The 17,151-nt window shown below is 34.0% G+C and overlaps 2 protein-coding genes across 2 annotated transcripts in view; one reads left to right on the plus strand and one right to left on the minus strand.

The window, feature by feature from the left end:
- The window catches only part of LOC115444688 (nuclear migration protein nudC), a 32,440-nt gene that overhangs the window by 3,131 nt on the left and 12,158 nt on the right, over nt 1-17,151 (plus strand). The window lies entirely within an intron of this gene.
- Nucleotides 1,564-14,442, minus strand: LOC115444689. Its single transcript, XM_030170559.2, has 4 exons — nt 14,197-14,442; nt 4,498-4,629; nt 3,219-3,618; nt 1,564-2,366 (listed from the first exon to the last, which is right to left on the minus strand). The coding sequence occupies exons 1-4, from the start codon at nt 14,212-14,214 to the stop codon at nt 2,326-2,328; spliced, it is 591 nt and encodes a 196-aa protein (XP_030026419.1). The 5' UTR covers nt 14,215-14,442; the 3' UTR covers nt 1,564-2,325.

Consider the following 17,151-nt stretch of genomic DNA (forward strand, 5'->3'; position numbering starts at 1 on the left):
TGTTGTTTCATTTGCAAAAATAATTTACATTGTTCAAATCTTTATTGTTCTAGAGAATATGTGATTTGGACACTTACAAATAGATATTTCTTAATTACAATAAAACAATTATAAAATTACCTTATGTGCTCATAACTTTTTTTATAATCTCGTTTAAATACGTAACTCTAAGTAGACATCTTTGAAAAGTTAGTCATAGACGAAACTGGTATGCACATGGTTACCTAGTTATTTCCGTTCCTTTAATTAGATAGCAATAGGGTGTTTAACAATTTTTTTAAATGTATGTATAATGATAGAGGACTATTCAGTTACAGCGTCCATTATATTTTTATTGTTGAAATATGCTCAATTTATTAAATATCGTGATTTTGTTTTTTCATTTATGTTTTCGCACTAAAACGCATTGCTACGTGACGTTATCCCTGTGTGACGTCATCGCACATATACAAAATTTTCGTGTCACCTAACCTGCACCTTCCATAAAACAAATTTTTGTATTTATATCTGTTAGTTGTTACTTTTTCCACAAAAAATATTGCAGCATATAAATATTGTTCAGTGCCTTTACGTAAAAACTCGACACCACATCATCTTGATTTAAGAAAGAAGTGGTTGACTATAGTACGACGAGATCCATAATATACGTCGAATAAATCGACGATTTATTTTTGTGAAGATCGTTTCAATGTAAGTTTATAGTTGTATATTGTATTATAAATGTTGTTGTCACCTAAAAAATCAATGTTTTAATATAAGTGTCAAATATAAAATGTGTATTAGGTATGTTTTTTGTTACCTCGGTTTTTTTAAAGTTATGAGTGCATGTCATCTGTTCTATGTTTCATGCAGTCGTTACTGTAAATTTATTATTTAGCATGATGCAATGTTTATGTGCGATGACTTCACTAGCAATCCCGGCCGGCATCGCTTTATTTTAGGCCCCGAGGGTTACACATTAAAAATTCTAAATTTTAATGTCGAAAATACAATAAATACAATACATTTAAAACAAAAAAATGTATTTGATAAATATTTTTGCCCACTATTCTTTCTCCTGGAGCAGTTCTATATTTTTTGGTTACACCAGTCAAACACCCTATTCAGGAAACCTAGCTATCGCTACAGAAGATGCATGTTGCAGTCTCACGAAAGTCGCCGTGACCGCGCTGTCTAGAAGTGAATCAAAAGAAGTTGACTTTGTAGATAACCAACACCTCAGTCCACCCTGTGGCCACGAAGGCTGCAAAGTCTTCGAAACGTCGGGAGAACATTATAATATAAAAATTCGCGATTAAATCCGTAAAATAGTTTAATTTTGATGTCTAACGTTCGCGTAATCGTAAGGAATCATTATGAATCACAAGAATATAATAATAATACCAGCCCTCTATTACACTGTTACTGAATACTGTTCTTCTGCTGGGCACAGGCCTTTACTAATGACAGGGTTTAGTCCATATATCACCAAGCTAGCCTATTAGGGGTCAGCAATTTCACATATCTTCAAAATTTGTAATTTAGAATACTTAGGCATGTAGGTTTCTTCACGAAACGAAAGAATATACAGGATATATTTTTATTTTTGTTAACATTATCACAGTTCATACACAACAATTTAAATACACTTATAAACTATATTAAGACAAAACAATTATCGTACATTAGGTATTATGATCGAAATAATATTATTATGTTTAAAAGATGTAAATTTTTATGCTATTTACAAAACTTTACAACTTTTTTCTGGCATATGACGCTTTCGGTGTGTAGCAAGGCGTTAAGTTGATACAATGCCTTCATTAATATGATAATAATATTATGATTACATAAATCCACAATATAATGGAATCTTACAAAGTAACCATTTACATTTTGTTTTAAAATTATCAATATTGCTATTTATTATTAAATGTTTATATCGTATTCATAATACATCGTGTTTACAACTTAATTATTTTAAAAATTATGCTGTTTATTTAGAACAAAACAGAGGCCATATAAGAATTAGACTAATTAAAAAATACCATCAACATCACAGTTTTGTGGCCTCCTCGTCATTTAACTATGAAATATAAATAATAATGTACACATTTTTGTCTACATTCCTTAGGTTTACAGTAAACTGGGCGACAATTCATATTCCACAATTTTAACTACTGATTTATATTTTATACTACGTCTATTTAGAACATATTATGTATTTAACCTTTGCACGTTTAAATCTAGTATTGTACAATCAAATATTGTTTGAGTATAAAATTAAAATCGAACTATTTAGTTATTAATACTTTTCATGTATCTTCTTCCAAATTATTATTAGAATTAGGAATATTTGTACATGCCGGTCTCCTTGCGCATTCGCACTGTAACAGAAAAGAAAAATGTATTCATTTTTTTTTTTATTTTTATAATACTTTATTGACTATGTAAAATACATCAGAGAAAAATACAGTATATTACTTAGCAATAAAGAACAATTTGACGATCTTAGCACTCGAGACAATTTTTTACAGACAAGCATAGCATAAAGACAAAGTAAAAGAAAGAAATAATGTTATATGTTATATGTTTACAAAGATAAACTTAAAAAAATATATACTTATATGTTGATTCCACAATGACTACTTTATTGCATAAATATTATAAAATACGTACTACGCACTTTTAGATATTCAAGTTATTCCACATTATATCGTTATTTAATATATTTTTGGTGTTATTTATTATCTGTGTTGAATCTCGATATATGTATTATAAAATAAAAAGACATATAAGGCGAAATATAGTCATTTATCTTAGCACAGGATAACTAAACACGAACCGTCGTGACAATTTGTAATTTGAAACACCACAACGGGATGGATCGTGTTTTTCGTAAATTCATATTTACTATCATGATACTTTTGTTTAATATTACTTAACTCGATGTTAACTTTATCGATATTTGGCCTGAAGTGCATATTGCGCATGCAAGGAATTCATTCAAAAAATAATCCATTTCAAATAGATGTTTACAATTTAGATACTTAAGTATTACTCTTGCGTTGAATTAAAAGTTGGTCATTTACGACAGACACGTTAAGTATTATGATTTGTAAAATTCAAACGTGTAAAACTTAAAATGCTACGGAATCCTCTCAGGCCGCGTATTTTACTCGCCCTTGAATGGCTTTTAGAACAATAATAACTCAAATGTGAGTTAAGGTTATACTTACTTTCAACGAAGCATATGGCCGCCAGTATACAAGCTGAGAACAAAATCGTCATCGATATTACAAGAACGGTAATCTGATGCGAGTGATCGCAGCAACATGATTTGGGCTCCTTGCCGGTCCGGTGCTTCGTGTACCCGTTCACTACGGTGAAGTGTGTCGAGCTGGCGACTGACGCGGCGTCATGCCCGCGCGCCGCCTCTCGCTTTACGCCGCTCCACATAGAATCAACAGCCTCATGCGACTCCTCGGGAATGGTAACCACTGAATCGCATAGGGCCGACTTGCGTTCATAATTCATCGATTTGTTGTGGTAACCTCCGATCTCGTCTCTTTCTATTGTTTTCCCATTCATGCGGGCCAGATGCGCCGCATTCAATAGCAGCGAGCCCGATGATACACTCTGAAATTGTTCCAATAATGTTAACATTTCACAAATTTATTTTTATAATAAGGGGCCAGAATGTGGGTAAAAGGAACAATACGGACCAATTCATGCAAGTCGAAAGAATTAGAGCGTATAAATCTTTTTGCATGTACATAAATATTACACAGTGTTGATAAATTCGCACACCAGAGTTGCATTACACAACGTCTATTTGACACACTAATATGTATAAGAGACTGTAGACACTTTTTTCACACGATTGCAAATACAGCAGGCATGGGCGTCGCTGATACGAGCCAGAGAGGCCCTCTAAGTGGAACGAAAAATGTCTCCAATGTCACTCCAAATTCACTAACTGTCCAATTGAAGATGTAGCACAATTATATAAGTTTGCTTAGTTGGAAATATAAGTAGGATTTCAATGTTTCTTGACTTGCAAACACCACCATGACCACCCTATCTTCCTCATCCTACTACCTACCAACGCCCTTGGCAATAAAAAAAGAGAAGTATCCCCAGGTACACAATTTTAATGTCAGACCTCAAATCTGACCGGCAAAGTTCAATTGGGCTCATTCTGAGAATATATAAAACTAAAAAATCTTGAAACAAAAAAGGACTTAGCGATAAAAAAAGAGTTGAGAGTTTTTGTTTAACTATATAATTACTATTAAAAAGATACTTACATTTATAAAACCTTACGTTTTTATTTTACGGGTTTGTAACGTATAAATTGATAAAAAGCCTTAGAATACATAACGTCATAGTGTAACGTATTAGTGTAGGAATTTGCAGTATTAGACAAAAAGTTTATTGAGGATGATATATTGAAGCGGAAATGTATAGATGTCGATTAAGTTGTGACGCATACGGCAACTCAAAAGGTCGTCTTACGTGGGTGCTGTGGTTGCTAGATGAACCTTGGCTGGAGGCGGAGCCGCCGCGAGATCGTGAGTCGCTGATGCTGCCGGCTCCGCTACTGCCCGACAAAGACGGTCTCGGTATGTGCCATTCATGTGACGAGATCTAGAAAAAAACAAAATTGCCATAAAAGACTTGCAGATAAGCGATTCGACCTACGCAAAAATAACGCTACTGATAAAAAATACTGCATAAGTTTAATTTTAAAAACGTTCACCATTTATAGAGGCTGGGTTAAATTTAATTTATTATCATCGCATTCCATTGGACTGCCAATCGAGTTATTGACAGCTGATATTATTATATTGAGTTATGAATAGAAAAGATTAAGTTTTGACATTGTCTATATTTCTATATTGAGTAGGTACTAGGTTCGTTAGCCAAATAGAAAGAGCAATAGGGAATGGTGGAAGATAATAATGTGGTCCTAACAATAACCACAATAATACTAAAGATAAAAATCTAAGTTGTGACAAGATCATTGCCACTTTAAATCCAAGGCACATAATAAAGATGGAAGTACACGCATATTTCAGTATGTACAATAATACCAAAAAAAACACAGGTAATACAATAAGAATTACAAAACATGACATTATTCGTCAGTATCTATTACTTGTTTTTAAATTTTGTTGCGTAGGATTTTGCGCCTTTATGACTTGGAAGTTATGACGACAATGGTTAAATGAGTAGAGAGTACAACCTCCTGCTTTAATGACAAAGAGGTAACATATAAAATTAATTGAATATTTCATGCAAGCGGGAGTGTTGGATGTTTTATTTCAAAGCTACGTGAAAGATTCATCCAAAATGTAGCTGCGTCATAACCTACTTTCTATATTTTAATATAAGTTTTATCTCGCAATAGGCATTAATGAACGAACATTGTACGATGCACTTGCATAGGTACAACAAATAAATTAACGATACAATGTATTCATTGGCTCGTGTCTTCTGTTTTACGAGTGGTATCTTTATTGTCGAGTATTGCGACACATGGTTTACATTATACAATTAACTTATGCGTATATTCATTTTTATTATTTAAAAATGTATAGCAATTCATTATGTAGATAAAGCTTGTTTAAAATTTTATCACAATAATTTAGGTACTTTATAGATTAACGAAGGTAAGGAATTCAATGATTTACATTACTTATACACCCTGCCATCCTTGAGTCGAGAAAACCTTGGAGGAAACCTTTGAGTCGGTGCCACATTACAACTCTTTATTAATGTATGATTAAAATTCATGCGCTTGTACTGGAAGCATTGAAACGGAAAGTTGAATCAATTTAAAGCGTATTTGTATTTACGTCACTACACACGTATTTGCCTCGTCTGCTTCTATGTTTGATGCGACTGCGGACATCTCTAATTATACTGATAAACTGGTTTCATTAACGTAATTTGTCTTTATATGGATTATTCAAGATTGTTATAATATATTGGTTTTCCTTCGACCCATTATCGGCTGACGGTGTCAGTTTACTCGAAACTACACAAAGCCCTGTGATAAAGTTTAAACATTATTGGTGTTGCAAAATTAGCCCACGCCTTAGTTTGTTGCTGCAACCAGTCTGTTATAATAGATCTTCGAACAAAAACGTCAACATAAAAACTAATAAGTAAATAGGTATGTACACATGTTGAAACATCGGTTAGCTGTTACCGAATACTTGCGGAAGAACATGCAGAGCTCTTCCCTGTGACATCTTAAGACATAAAATGCTGCCTTTATGTCTATCGCCATTTAATTTCATCACAGTTAAAATGATGTAATCGGCATGTTCTATTGTGTGTAGCCTAATATTTAAGTTCAGACGTATTGTGGTTCCTATCGGATTTATCATTCTGATATGTGTAGTATTTGTGTAATGCATAGTATTTCGGGTATTAGATCATTCATCAGACAATTCGGTGGTTGTCGATAGAGTTTCATCAATTACGTTTTAGGTCAAGATTTGTGCGGAGTCCGATTGATTTTGTCAGATACGGTGCTCAAGGTTCGTGTTCTCTTTATTTGTGGTCTCGTTTCGTCGGCCTCTGATGCAATAAATTTTAGCTTTACTTTCGGCTTCACGGTCCTCTTTGTTACTCTGATAACATGACGGATAAGCATTTTAGGTAGTTAGTATCATTAATGTTTTTTACTTTTTACAGTTGTTCGTCGAGGTCAGATGGTTATACACACTGTGTTTTATTTTGTTGATTTATTTTCGTGAATTATGAAGTATGTTTGCGATATACTGAATTTGTAGTACCTACTTGTATATAACAATATGTAGAAACAAAGTCTACATGTTTGAAATAAAGCGTTGTACACTTGCCTTGTGATTCTGCTATGAAATGCAGAGCCCAGTGATAAAATATTGCAAAACGTTTCGACAAATACGAACAACCGGTTCCGGGGTTTTGCAGTCTCACTGTTACACCGTACCATTTACAAAGTGTAACAACATGCCGCATGCTCTCAAGAATTAATTATCTGCACTCAGAGTTTATTCCGTAGTGATAGAGTTATTCTCAAATGAAATAGCTGTGAATAAGGTCAATTGTGCTACGAAATCGTAATCACCGGAAACGACCAATTTTACAAACGTATGTTAGTTCTAGTCATGGGATATGTAAAAAAAAAAAGTTTTTTTATTACAATATCAAAATACTACAGTTTTATAAATGTAGACGAAATCACAAGCGTAAGGTAATTATGAATTTAGTTTCCTGATGTTGCTTTTCCAATTATTGCACGTAGCGTCACAACCCTGTTGCAGTACAAAAAGACGAGCTGCTAAGTGGATGTAATTATGCAATGATAAAACACGCGGTTCTATATTATCTTCTCTGTATGGAATATAATGGTTTTTGTCATTATTCCTTTAATAAACCGCATTGTAGGGCACGTGCTCGTTTACGGATATGTGCCTACATGATTCAATGTATAATTGCTATCAACACGTGCGTAGGCACGTTCGCATACCCCGTGAGAACCATCTTGTATTTATATTTATAATAATTGCTATCGCCTAGTGTCTATGGCAGCGTACTTAGGCTGAAACTGTGAAGTTCTCAGTTCGATCCACATCGAGCAACAAAAATTTGTCCGAGTTTCGTTTTGGAAAATCAAAGGTTATCCAGATTGTCCAGACTTGTAATTTGTCCTTAATATGGCAACAAGCTTGCCTTATTACATTTTGAAAATCTCTGCAAAATGTGGATGCACGAGTCGGTCTCCTGCCTAACCTGTAAGGAGTTAAGGCGTGAGCTTATGTTTATGTGATAAAAGTAAACAATAATTGCATGTATAAATTTGCACTTTTAATTTCGTGCACCGCATATAATATCTGTTTAGTAACATAATATAAACTGCATTTTATAACATTTCAATGTAATGCATAATTGTAGCATTTTTAAACAACTATGTAACCATTGTAGTTTAATAGGATAAGATATAAGACTACGAACCTGTTAGCCTCATAACAACAGGTGTATAGTTGTGAAACATGTTCGGTCCTACGAGACGGTCTAGTTACGCAAGAAATAATCTTTACGCATCAACAGTCAACGCATGCGCTTCGTCATGCATGCTCATAACGGTTGATTATAACCGCGGAAGTAATTAGAACTTGTGTCTGTGCACCTTTGATTGCCCTAAGATGATGATGTTGATGACACTCCAATACTGTAACTTTACGTAGAAGGTAGATCAGGCTTCAAACAAACACTTAGAATACATACACGTAGTGTGTACCATAACACTATCTATTATATAATTAATGTCGAACTTGTGTAAATAGCTATGGCCAATGTTTTCTTTCTCATTTACATAGCAAAGTTCACTTTGCAGTATTTTTAAGTACTTAGTTAATATCTCGCGGTCGTCCCATTTTCAGTCAAGAATAATGACTGCCTAAACAACTTTCTTAATTTCGAACAATAGTAGTTACATTTACTATGAGTATCGGCTAACGTGTAACTAGACTGTTCTCCTTAAAAAGAGAAAGCGTACATTCCTGTTTCATAGCTCTTCTTGGAATATTGGCAATGCTGTAAATGTCACAATGGGTAACGGTCTTAATCGATAAATATAAATATTTAGTTTCACTTTTTTTTCTCCACTGATTCCTAAGTAATCTTATTGCTTAAATTACTCATAGACTTTAGGTTGCTATGATGACCATACTTGGTAGGTACTAACAGCACTATTATGAAGAAAAGAACCAATTTTATAAGAATATTAGCGGCAATATGAGATGTAAAAACTATTAACGAGAATATTCAGTTTAGACTACGCTGATGCAGAGACGTGTCATGGAGTGTCCAATTATCATATTTTATACGCGATTGCATGAGGACGCACCGCAGTATAACTCATTGTTCACGCTGGTCACAGACACTGACATGATGCTTATACATGTCCTTGAACTCAATTGGTTGTATTAACGGGATCCGTGTCAATGCAAATTGCTTCGGAGCTGTTTGACTACTGATTGACAATGATGAGATGCATGAATTATGATTTCATAATTTTATTTGCAATAAAATTACGAATTACGATCGATAAGAACTGCCGACGAGGCACTTGTTTCATGCCAAACTCGTGAGTTATTATAGTACTTATAAAAAATCTTATAGTGTAGATGCAAAAGTGATGCTATCATCTATACATTTTAAAGTGGTTACGTGTTATTTATTATGCCCAAATGATATGTACTGGTAGAAAAAGTGGCCATGAATACATGGTTATTTAGCCGGATTCTTCGGTTATTTACGCCAGGAAGACTATCGTGACTCATCGATGTTTTCAACGCCTTATTTACATTTAAATGATGTACTTGTCAAAGCGACTGGACATAATCAACTTAATCGAAAGCTTTTACATTCGGTTATCAATTTATACTAAAATTAGTTATTTTAACATTAATCCCAAGAAGGTTCGTTCCCTGGAAAATCTTAAAAAAAAAACATAGAAAGCACACTGAGCATTTTTTACGATCGAAATTAGACCATAATGTTGATGATTTCTTATTTTTACGCGAAGGCTGGACATTGAAATAAATCTATTTTCCGGATTTTATCGCGGTTTTTTATATTTTAATTTTCTCTCGACATTTCGAATACTGCAGTTTTCATGGTCACATGGCGGCTTGAGGTGTTGGTAGTCTGAAATGTCCTTAGACTTTTCTAGGTAGTACTTTAAACTAAGATTATAATCCAAGACTTTGTGGGCATAATATTCACCCAAATTCATTAAACCAATTACACCTCATCATATGTTAAGAAACATCTATACAACCTCAATTTATAATAACGTACGGGGTGGCGCTCACATCGCACATGAATAATTTCACACATGGGTAGGGCTAGTATGTCTGTGTTTATAGGATTTTAGTATTTATTCCCTTTATTTTGAACGTTACAAAATCGGAAACAAACTCTTAGAGCATGGACTTTTATTATTTCTGATCGAATGTTCAAATGTTGAACGATCAACGCAGTTGCCTGTTTCGGACAAAGGCTTGTTACCTTGACGTCTTAGGGTCTATATAAAATAGCATATACATCAAAAGTGGTACTTCCTGGCGATCTTGTTAACTGAATGACAAATACAACGTTGTCACTATTATGTCAACTGAGTCTAAGGTCATAGTCGTTTCATTAAATTACGTTTAAATCGACTGTCAATATAATAGCTTAGCCCGTGAGCTTAACCTACTTAATTTTATTACAATAAAGTAGTCTTCTATGATATATTATGCATAAGTATTTTTGGCACATAATAATTTTGATGCCGGATTGACCGTTTTCTAACAAAGTAGTTTAGTGGGTTACCGTAATTTTTAAAGAATGTCATAATGCATAATATTGAGCTATATCTAGGGGGCACCTATTGACAGTTCATTAATATTATGTATAAATAATCTGTGTCTCAACTAAATATATTCTTTGGACCTTGGATAAATACGTCCTCTATTATTATTTCTGAGGTTACGATACGGATACCGAATATCCTGCAAGACACTTGACACAATTACAAGATTTAAGTTTATTTTATACGACATGTAAGGCTTCGATTAAACTTTTTTGAGAATGTGTCGCCATGGTGTATCGAATGAGGTAAATACATCGACCTTTATTACTCGTCACGTGAAGAGCGCTCAATGGCGCGAAAAAATATGTTTACCAATTATTTCGTAAGGCGAAACTTGTTCGGTTGCGGCGCTGTCGGTATGCTTAAAATATGTGAAAATATATTTAATGTAACACCCACATGATCGAACTCGCTGAGAAAATACTGAATAAACAAAAGACATGTTTGGCAATAGCAGTACATTTAAGTTTTTATGCTGTTTCTATAAATGTTTGCGATAAGTTACATCACAGACTCTGTAGATCCGCTTTGCAAGTGGGAAGTCCAATCTAGCGAGCTTACGGTTTTATTTGCTGCGGAGACGTAATGTTAGGTTGGATAAACGAAGTTGTATTTCGTTTTGGTGTTTGGTCCAATACTTACAAATAGGGAATTTTAAAATGAAATTTTTCGAAAAAAAAATTATATTTTGAAAATCGTATAATTTTTATATGTTTTTTTTTTATGTCTGCTAGACCACCCTTTAAGCTATCATCTAAAGATCTTTGTCGTACCATTTATGGGACTGCTGTATATAGTAAAATACAATCCTTGTAATATTCTAGCAAAATTTACTCTCGAAATTTTAGGAAGTATATTATGTTTTCTTTAAAACTAGACTAGAGCTATATTTTTATGAAGACAAAGCATGCACGAAGGCTTAAAACATTGACCTTTGACGCAAAAACCTAGAAGGCCTTGAAATTCCGAAGAAATTTTATATAATTAGAGTTTATTAACTTTATCTGTATTTCCAATAAAACCAAGAATATTATTAAACGTCCTTACTTTAAAACAATAAAAGATATTATTTGTAATAAAAGGTAATCCTCAAGTCAACTAACTACTGAACTTAATAATACCGCATATTTAACGGAGTTCGTTGATATTTATGGAAATTTTATTTATACTACGAAGGTCACGCTGTATTTATTTGTAGAACTAGTAGACTACATCAAAAATCACATTTTATAACGTTGAGAAAATGGTTCTTGATAATTATTTAATTAATAAAATAAATTACGTTAAATAACAATATTTAACTTAAATTAGTGGCACCAGATTCCAAAGACATGCATAACGTAAGAGTGGTCCAAAAAGTTTTTTTTTCTGAAATCATCTGGGGGCTAAATAAATTCTGTAGGAAATGTGGCTAATAAATCACTAAATGGTAATTCCCAACAAACTTAATCTCGACACCATATTAAGCAATCTCTATAGATCTTTAGATATTGACTTAATGAAATGCAAATAAAAAGATTCATTGACCTTCCAGGTCAGTATGAATGGGACGGAAATTGTTTTGATCGTTCTCTTATAAAAAATATATATTTAATAAATACTTTTAGCCATGAACCTATTGCTTCTGCAATGTTCGTAAATATTTCTATTTGCAATTATATTTTATTGAATCCAAATGTCTGGTTGTCTGTTTCTTTTTTTATAAGGTTATCATCAGACACATTTTATTGCTACCGGCACCTACTACTGCTCTAACCGTATAGTACATAGAATCGCTTAAAAACTTTGCTTAGTAGATATTGTATAAGACCAAAGAATAAAATAATATTTGAGCCAACAATGCTATTGTATTTTTTTACTTGGTGCAATCTCAAATGAGTCATTTAGTATTGCAACAGAGTGCCTGTATAGAATATGTTGGTTGTTCCAGTTCATTTTATCATTTCAATGGTTTAGTTTGAATTAATGCACGACAACCGTCCGAGCTGACTGGATGTTCCGTAAGTCCGGGTGTTGTGAAATGTGAAGGCCGCCCGTCGAGGGCAATTTTAGTTGTCAGTCCCTGTGCCATTTACCTCACACTAAATAGCTCTCGCCCGCTCCAGCAGACGCTTTCGAATCTTGATTCTTTTGTTCACGGTGCAGATATTTTACAATTATTACATATTTTATCGTCTTGATATTTAGATTAACATATGCAGTTTAAGTATGATCTGATTTTGTATTAATGGTTGTAACTAAAAATTTTAATAATCTGGTTTGTTTGTGATTTTTTTAATTGATTCATAAATATGAATCCCTAAAATATTTGACTAGTCACTCAACTTTGTATATAAATGAATACGAAGGATCGTCTCAATACATAGGTCTTTAATACGTAAAAAATAATATGATCACATAGGTAGGTACACTGTATACAAGATACCTTTAATATGTGGCACAAGTATAAAAATGTCTTATTTTGTTACTAATGTCATAATCAAGTGACGATTAATGTTCGTATTTTTTATTTAGGTATCGAATAAGTTTACTTCTAAGAATAGTAACAGTTATTTACTATAAATATAAAATCCTTTAAATACTGTGCCGACTCGTGTCCGGCAACCAGTTGCGACAAGGTTTAATCAATGTCAATTTTTTAGATTCAAGTAGCACAAATCGTTAATATGCATATTATTTTAATACAAGAGGATGTTTGCCTTTTTTTGATATTACCCACTGTTGTTGTTTGACATTGGTTTGGTCGAACTTCTAATTAATATTTTTATATGGAAAATATTTATATTTTGTTTGTGATACCCAACCTTACTGACTACTTGTGCATCAAGGTACTAAGGGTAAGAAGTATCAATATCATAATAATTCGAAGTTAACATCGTTAAGGTGTAATCCAAAGAGCATACAGGCAGAAAGCGATCTTAGTACAAAACGTAAAATGATTTCACTGAATTACCACCTGTCCTGAAAGCCAACCATGAAGTTCGCTTTTTTGCTGTTTGAAAGTCAAAGTATCTGTTAAAGAGGTTAATTGCTATTCATCATCATTCTTAGATCTCTCTAAAACTGCATATAATTTGATGTATTCATTGTCAGAATAATTTTATACCGCTTGATTAGTGGCTATAAACAAAATATTTCCATAGCAAAGTCGGCTAGCAACAGACGTGTCTGCGTTCACGATTCCTTTACTTAAGCGATGTTTTCATATAATTGTAATATTTATTGCAATTTATCAACTGTCTTACACTATTAGTCCACTACCTTGATCTAGTGGCAGTAATATATACTTATCTTATGATCCGGGAGTAATTGTTACAATTTCCAGGTTGAGTGCATTATGTTTAAGTATTGGTATTGCTTGAAATTGGAATTCCTCATAAAAGGTTATCGACCGTGCTAAAATGCGAAATCTTTATACAAAAAAATTGACGGAGATGAACTTCGTGTGGTAACCATGGTAATAAGACATAATATTAAAAATGAAGTAATCATCATTTATTAAGTATATCCTACGAGATGTATCGTTCGTAATTATACTGAAACATCCCATAAATTACGGTAGATTGGAAGTTAATTGTTATTTACACTCGTCAAGTCCTATCAGTGATATTACAGTATACTCGATAAATTTTAAAGTTTATTGCAATAAACTTTATTTAAATAAACATTATTCGTACAACACGTGTAATAGAGATGTAATAGGGTAAGACCCATTTTACTGGTTGATTTTGCATGAAAATATCATAATGCACGTTTTATTGGCATAAACCATGAGCTAATGAGTCGCATACATCACTTACCGAGCTTTTTGTGTCCATTGTTTATGTTTCGCCACCTACACGCTCGTTACTGTGGTTGCTTAATGGGCTGTTCACTAATATTATGTCACTGTACACTGCACTCATTCGGTCCACATGTCTCAGTTACATTCAGCTCTTGAACCGTCTCGAGTTTTTCCTCTCTCGCCCTCTCCGTGTGGCCGGCGTCGTGGGACGCGCCTGCTCCAAGCGGCAAAGCGACTAGAGTCGTACTGAGAGTGTTGCAACAATCGCCAAGGTTTATATATGAGGTTGCACGCCGCTGCTCAGTGCACAAATCTTGCGAATTAAAAACTTCAAAAATACTTCGGACCATTGTGTACTATTCCTATTTGGAACATTAAAACTGTATTCCTTAATTATTAATTATAACAGTTATTGTGATAAAACTCCGTTAATTAATTTGTGTTAAAATAATACATTCCCGTAAAAATATGTGAAAGAACATAAGAGTCATTTTTAACGTAACCTATAACGGGATTGTTTTTCACATAACAATTTGAATGAGCCATAAAATGTTTTCCTACAAAAAAATGAAAATGGTATAATATAAATTAAGTAATATTCAATGTGCATCATATTTAACTGACCATTCATATTATTTCATGTAATTGATATCATATAACATATGTAAAATAAATTAAAGTTGCGAAGAATTACAATGGAGTAAGTGAGGCTCGTGTGTAGCCTTTGGTTGACAGGAAAAATGGTAATAAAGAAGCAATACAGGTGGCGTGTCACGTTGTGCGTCGCCACAGACGGGCTGTATCATGTCTGACGTTTATCCCTTTGTCGCCATGTTACACAACCGGCGGCGAGGACGCGTCGGCCGCTGCAGGACTCGGATACTGATGCGGCGCCTTGAGAATTGGAATTCACCAGATGACAATACGTACCGGACATTACGCCCATTTACATTCTAAACAGCTTTTTGTACACCGTCGAACGATCTTGCTATTACCAAAACACGCGTCTGAGGAGGACCGTAATAAAGATGACGTAGTGACCTGTAGGATGAAGTGTCAAGCTCAAGGCTAATGTGTTACTATGGGTTGGATTAATACGATAGTAGATACTTATAATTACATGAAAATTATAATATAGAATTATTTATAACTAGCTTTTGCCCGCGGCTCCGCCCGCGTTATAAAGTTTTTCAGGCTAAAGTTTTCCGTTATAAAAGTAATAGTTTCCCGGGAGCCTATGTTCTTCCCAGGGTCTCAAACTGTCCCCATACCAAATTTCATCTTAATACGTTGGGTAGTTTTTTGAGTTTAACACGTTCAGGCTGACAGATGTAGCGGGGGACTTTTTTTTATAATATATTCTTAAGAACTTTTTAAGATTAACAATCCCGTCATACTTCATTGTTGCATAACTTTAACCGTTTACGCAGCGCACGCAACGGAAGCTCTCAAAACTAATAAATTGTCCCCGTTTTTGCAACATGTTTCATTACTGCTCCGCTCCTATTGGTCATAGCGTGATGATATACAGCCTATAGCACCCCACAAATAAAGGGCTATCCAACACAAAACGAATTTTTCAGTTCAAACTGGTAGTTCCTGAGATTAGCCATTACTGCTCCGCTTCTATTGGTCATAGCGTGATGATATATAACTTAGAGCACTCCACAAACAAAGGGCTATTCAACACAAAAATAATTTTTCAGTTCGAATCGGTAGTTCCTGAGATTAGCCATTACTGCTCCGCTCCTATTGGGTATAGCGTGATGATATATAGCCTATAGCACTCCACGAACAAAGGGCTATCCAACGCAAAAATATTTTTTCAGTTTGGACCGGTAGTTCCTGAGATTAGCCATTACTGCTCCGCTCCTATTGGGTATAGCGTGATGATATATAGCCTATAGCAATCCACGAATAAAGGGCTATCCAACGCAAAAAGAATTTTTCAGTTTGGACCGGTAGTTCCTGAGATTAGCCATTACTGCTCCGCTCCTATTGGGTATAGCGTGATGATATATAGCCTATAGCACTCCACGACCAAAGAGCTATCCAACGCAAAAAGAATTTTTCAGTTTGGACTGGTAGTTCCTGAGATTAGCGCGTTCAAACAAACAAACAAACAAACTCTTCAGCTTTATATAATAGTATAGATATGTAATATTGCATTAGAGCGTAAGTCTAAGTTGTTGTTGTATTATTTTGACTATACGCGAATGATTTTATAAAAACTGTTTGTATATGTTATGTGCTATAAATCGGACTTGCGGCCTAGCATTTTTTCCGAACAACAAAAGATCCCATGATATAAGATATAACTTATTCCCATCCATGGGATCCATGACATGATCTTGGAATCGTAAGGCGTTACATCGAGTTGTTGTACTTTTTTTTTACGTGGTCGTAAATTACCTTCACCAAAGGCTAAATTTATACGCTTCGACTTCAATAATTATTAGGGAATAGGCAAAGCAAGCTGTAAAACTGGATTTATACTTTTTGGATTTTTTAAGACATCATATTTAAAATCTCATATTTGCAGACCCTACAGGTAAAACAAGGGACGTTAGTTTTTGACAAACTGACTTTTTAATTTAATCTGTTAATAACTATGATTAGATATATGGTCTTATTCATAATAAAACTATCAGAATTATCGGAAGTTTATCTGGGCGTTATCGGAGGCATGTAAAAAATTGGTATTCATAATGGTTCAATTGCGCTAAAAGTCTCCGATAAAGATGCTTTGATTTATCGAGCCTAACCCCGTCTTTACACCTATGTTAAGCGTTCGATAGCAAAAAAATGGCTGACGTCGGTCAGCTGTTTCGTGTTTGACGCTTGTTGCCAAAGTCAGTCTGTACTTAGAAGTAAACAACATTTCGATCATTTTCGGTTCAAGAAATAATTTTATTTAGTTATGTATTAAAAATGCAAGCTAGGCTGCTTTAGGTAGAAAAATGTGTCGTCA

The sequence above is a fragment of the Manduca sexta genome, chromosome 26, assembly GCF_014839805.1.
Source record: "Manduca sexta isolate Smith_Timp_Sample1 chromosome 26, JHU_Msex_v1.0, whole genome shotgun sequence".
In the NCBI taxonomy this organism is placed as follows: domain Eukaryota; kingdom Metazoa; phylum Arthropoda; class Insecta; order Lepidoptera; family Sphingidae; genus Manduca; species Manduca sexta.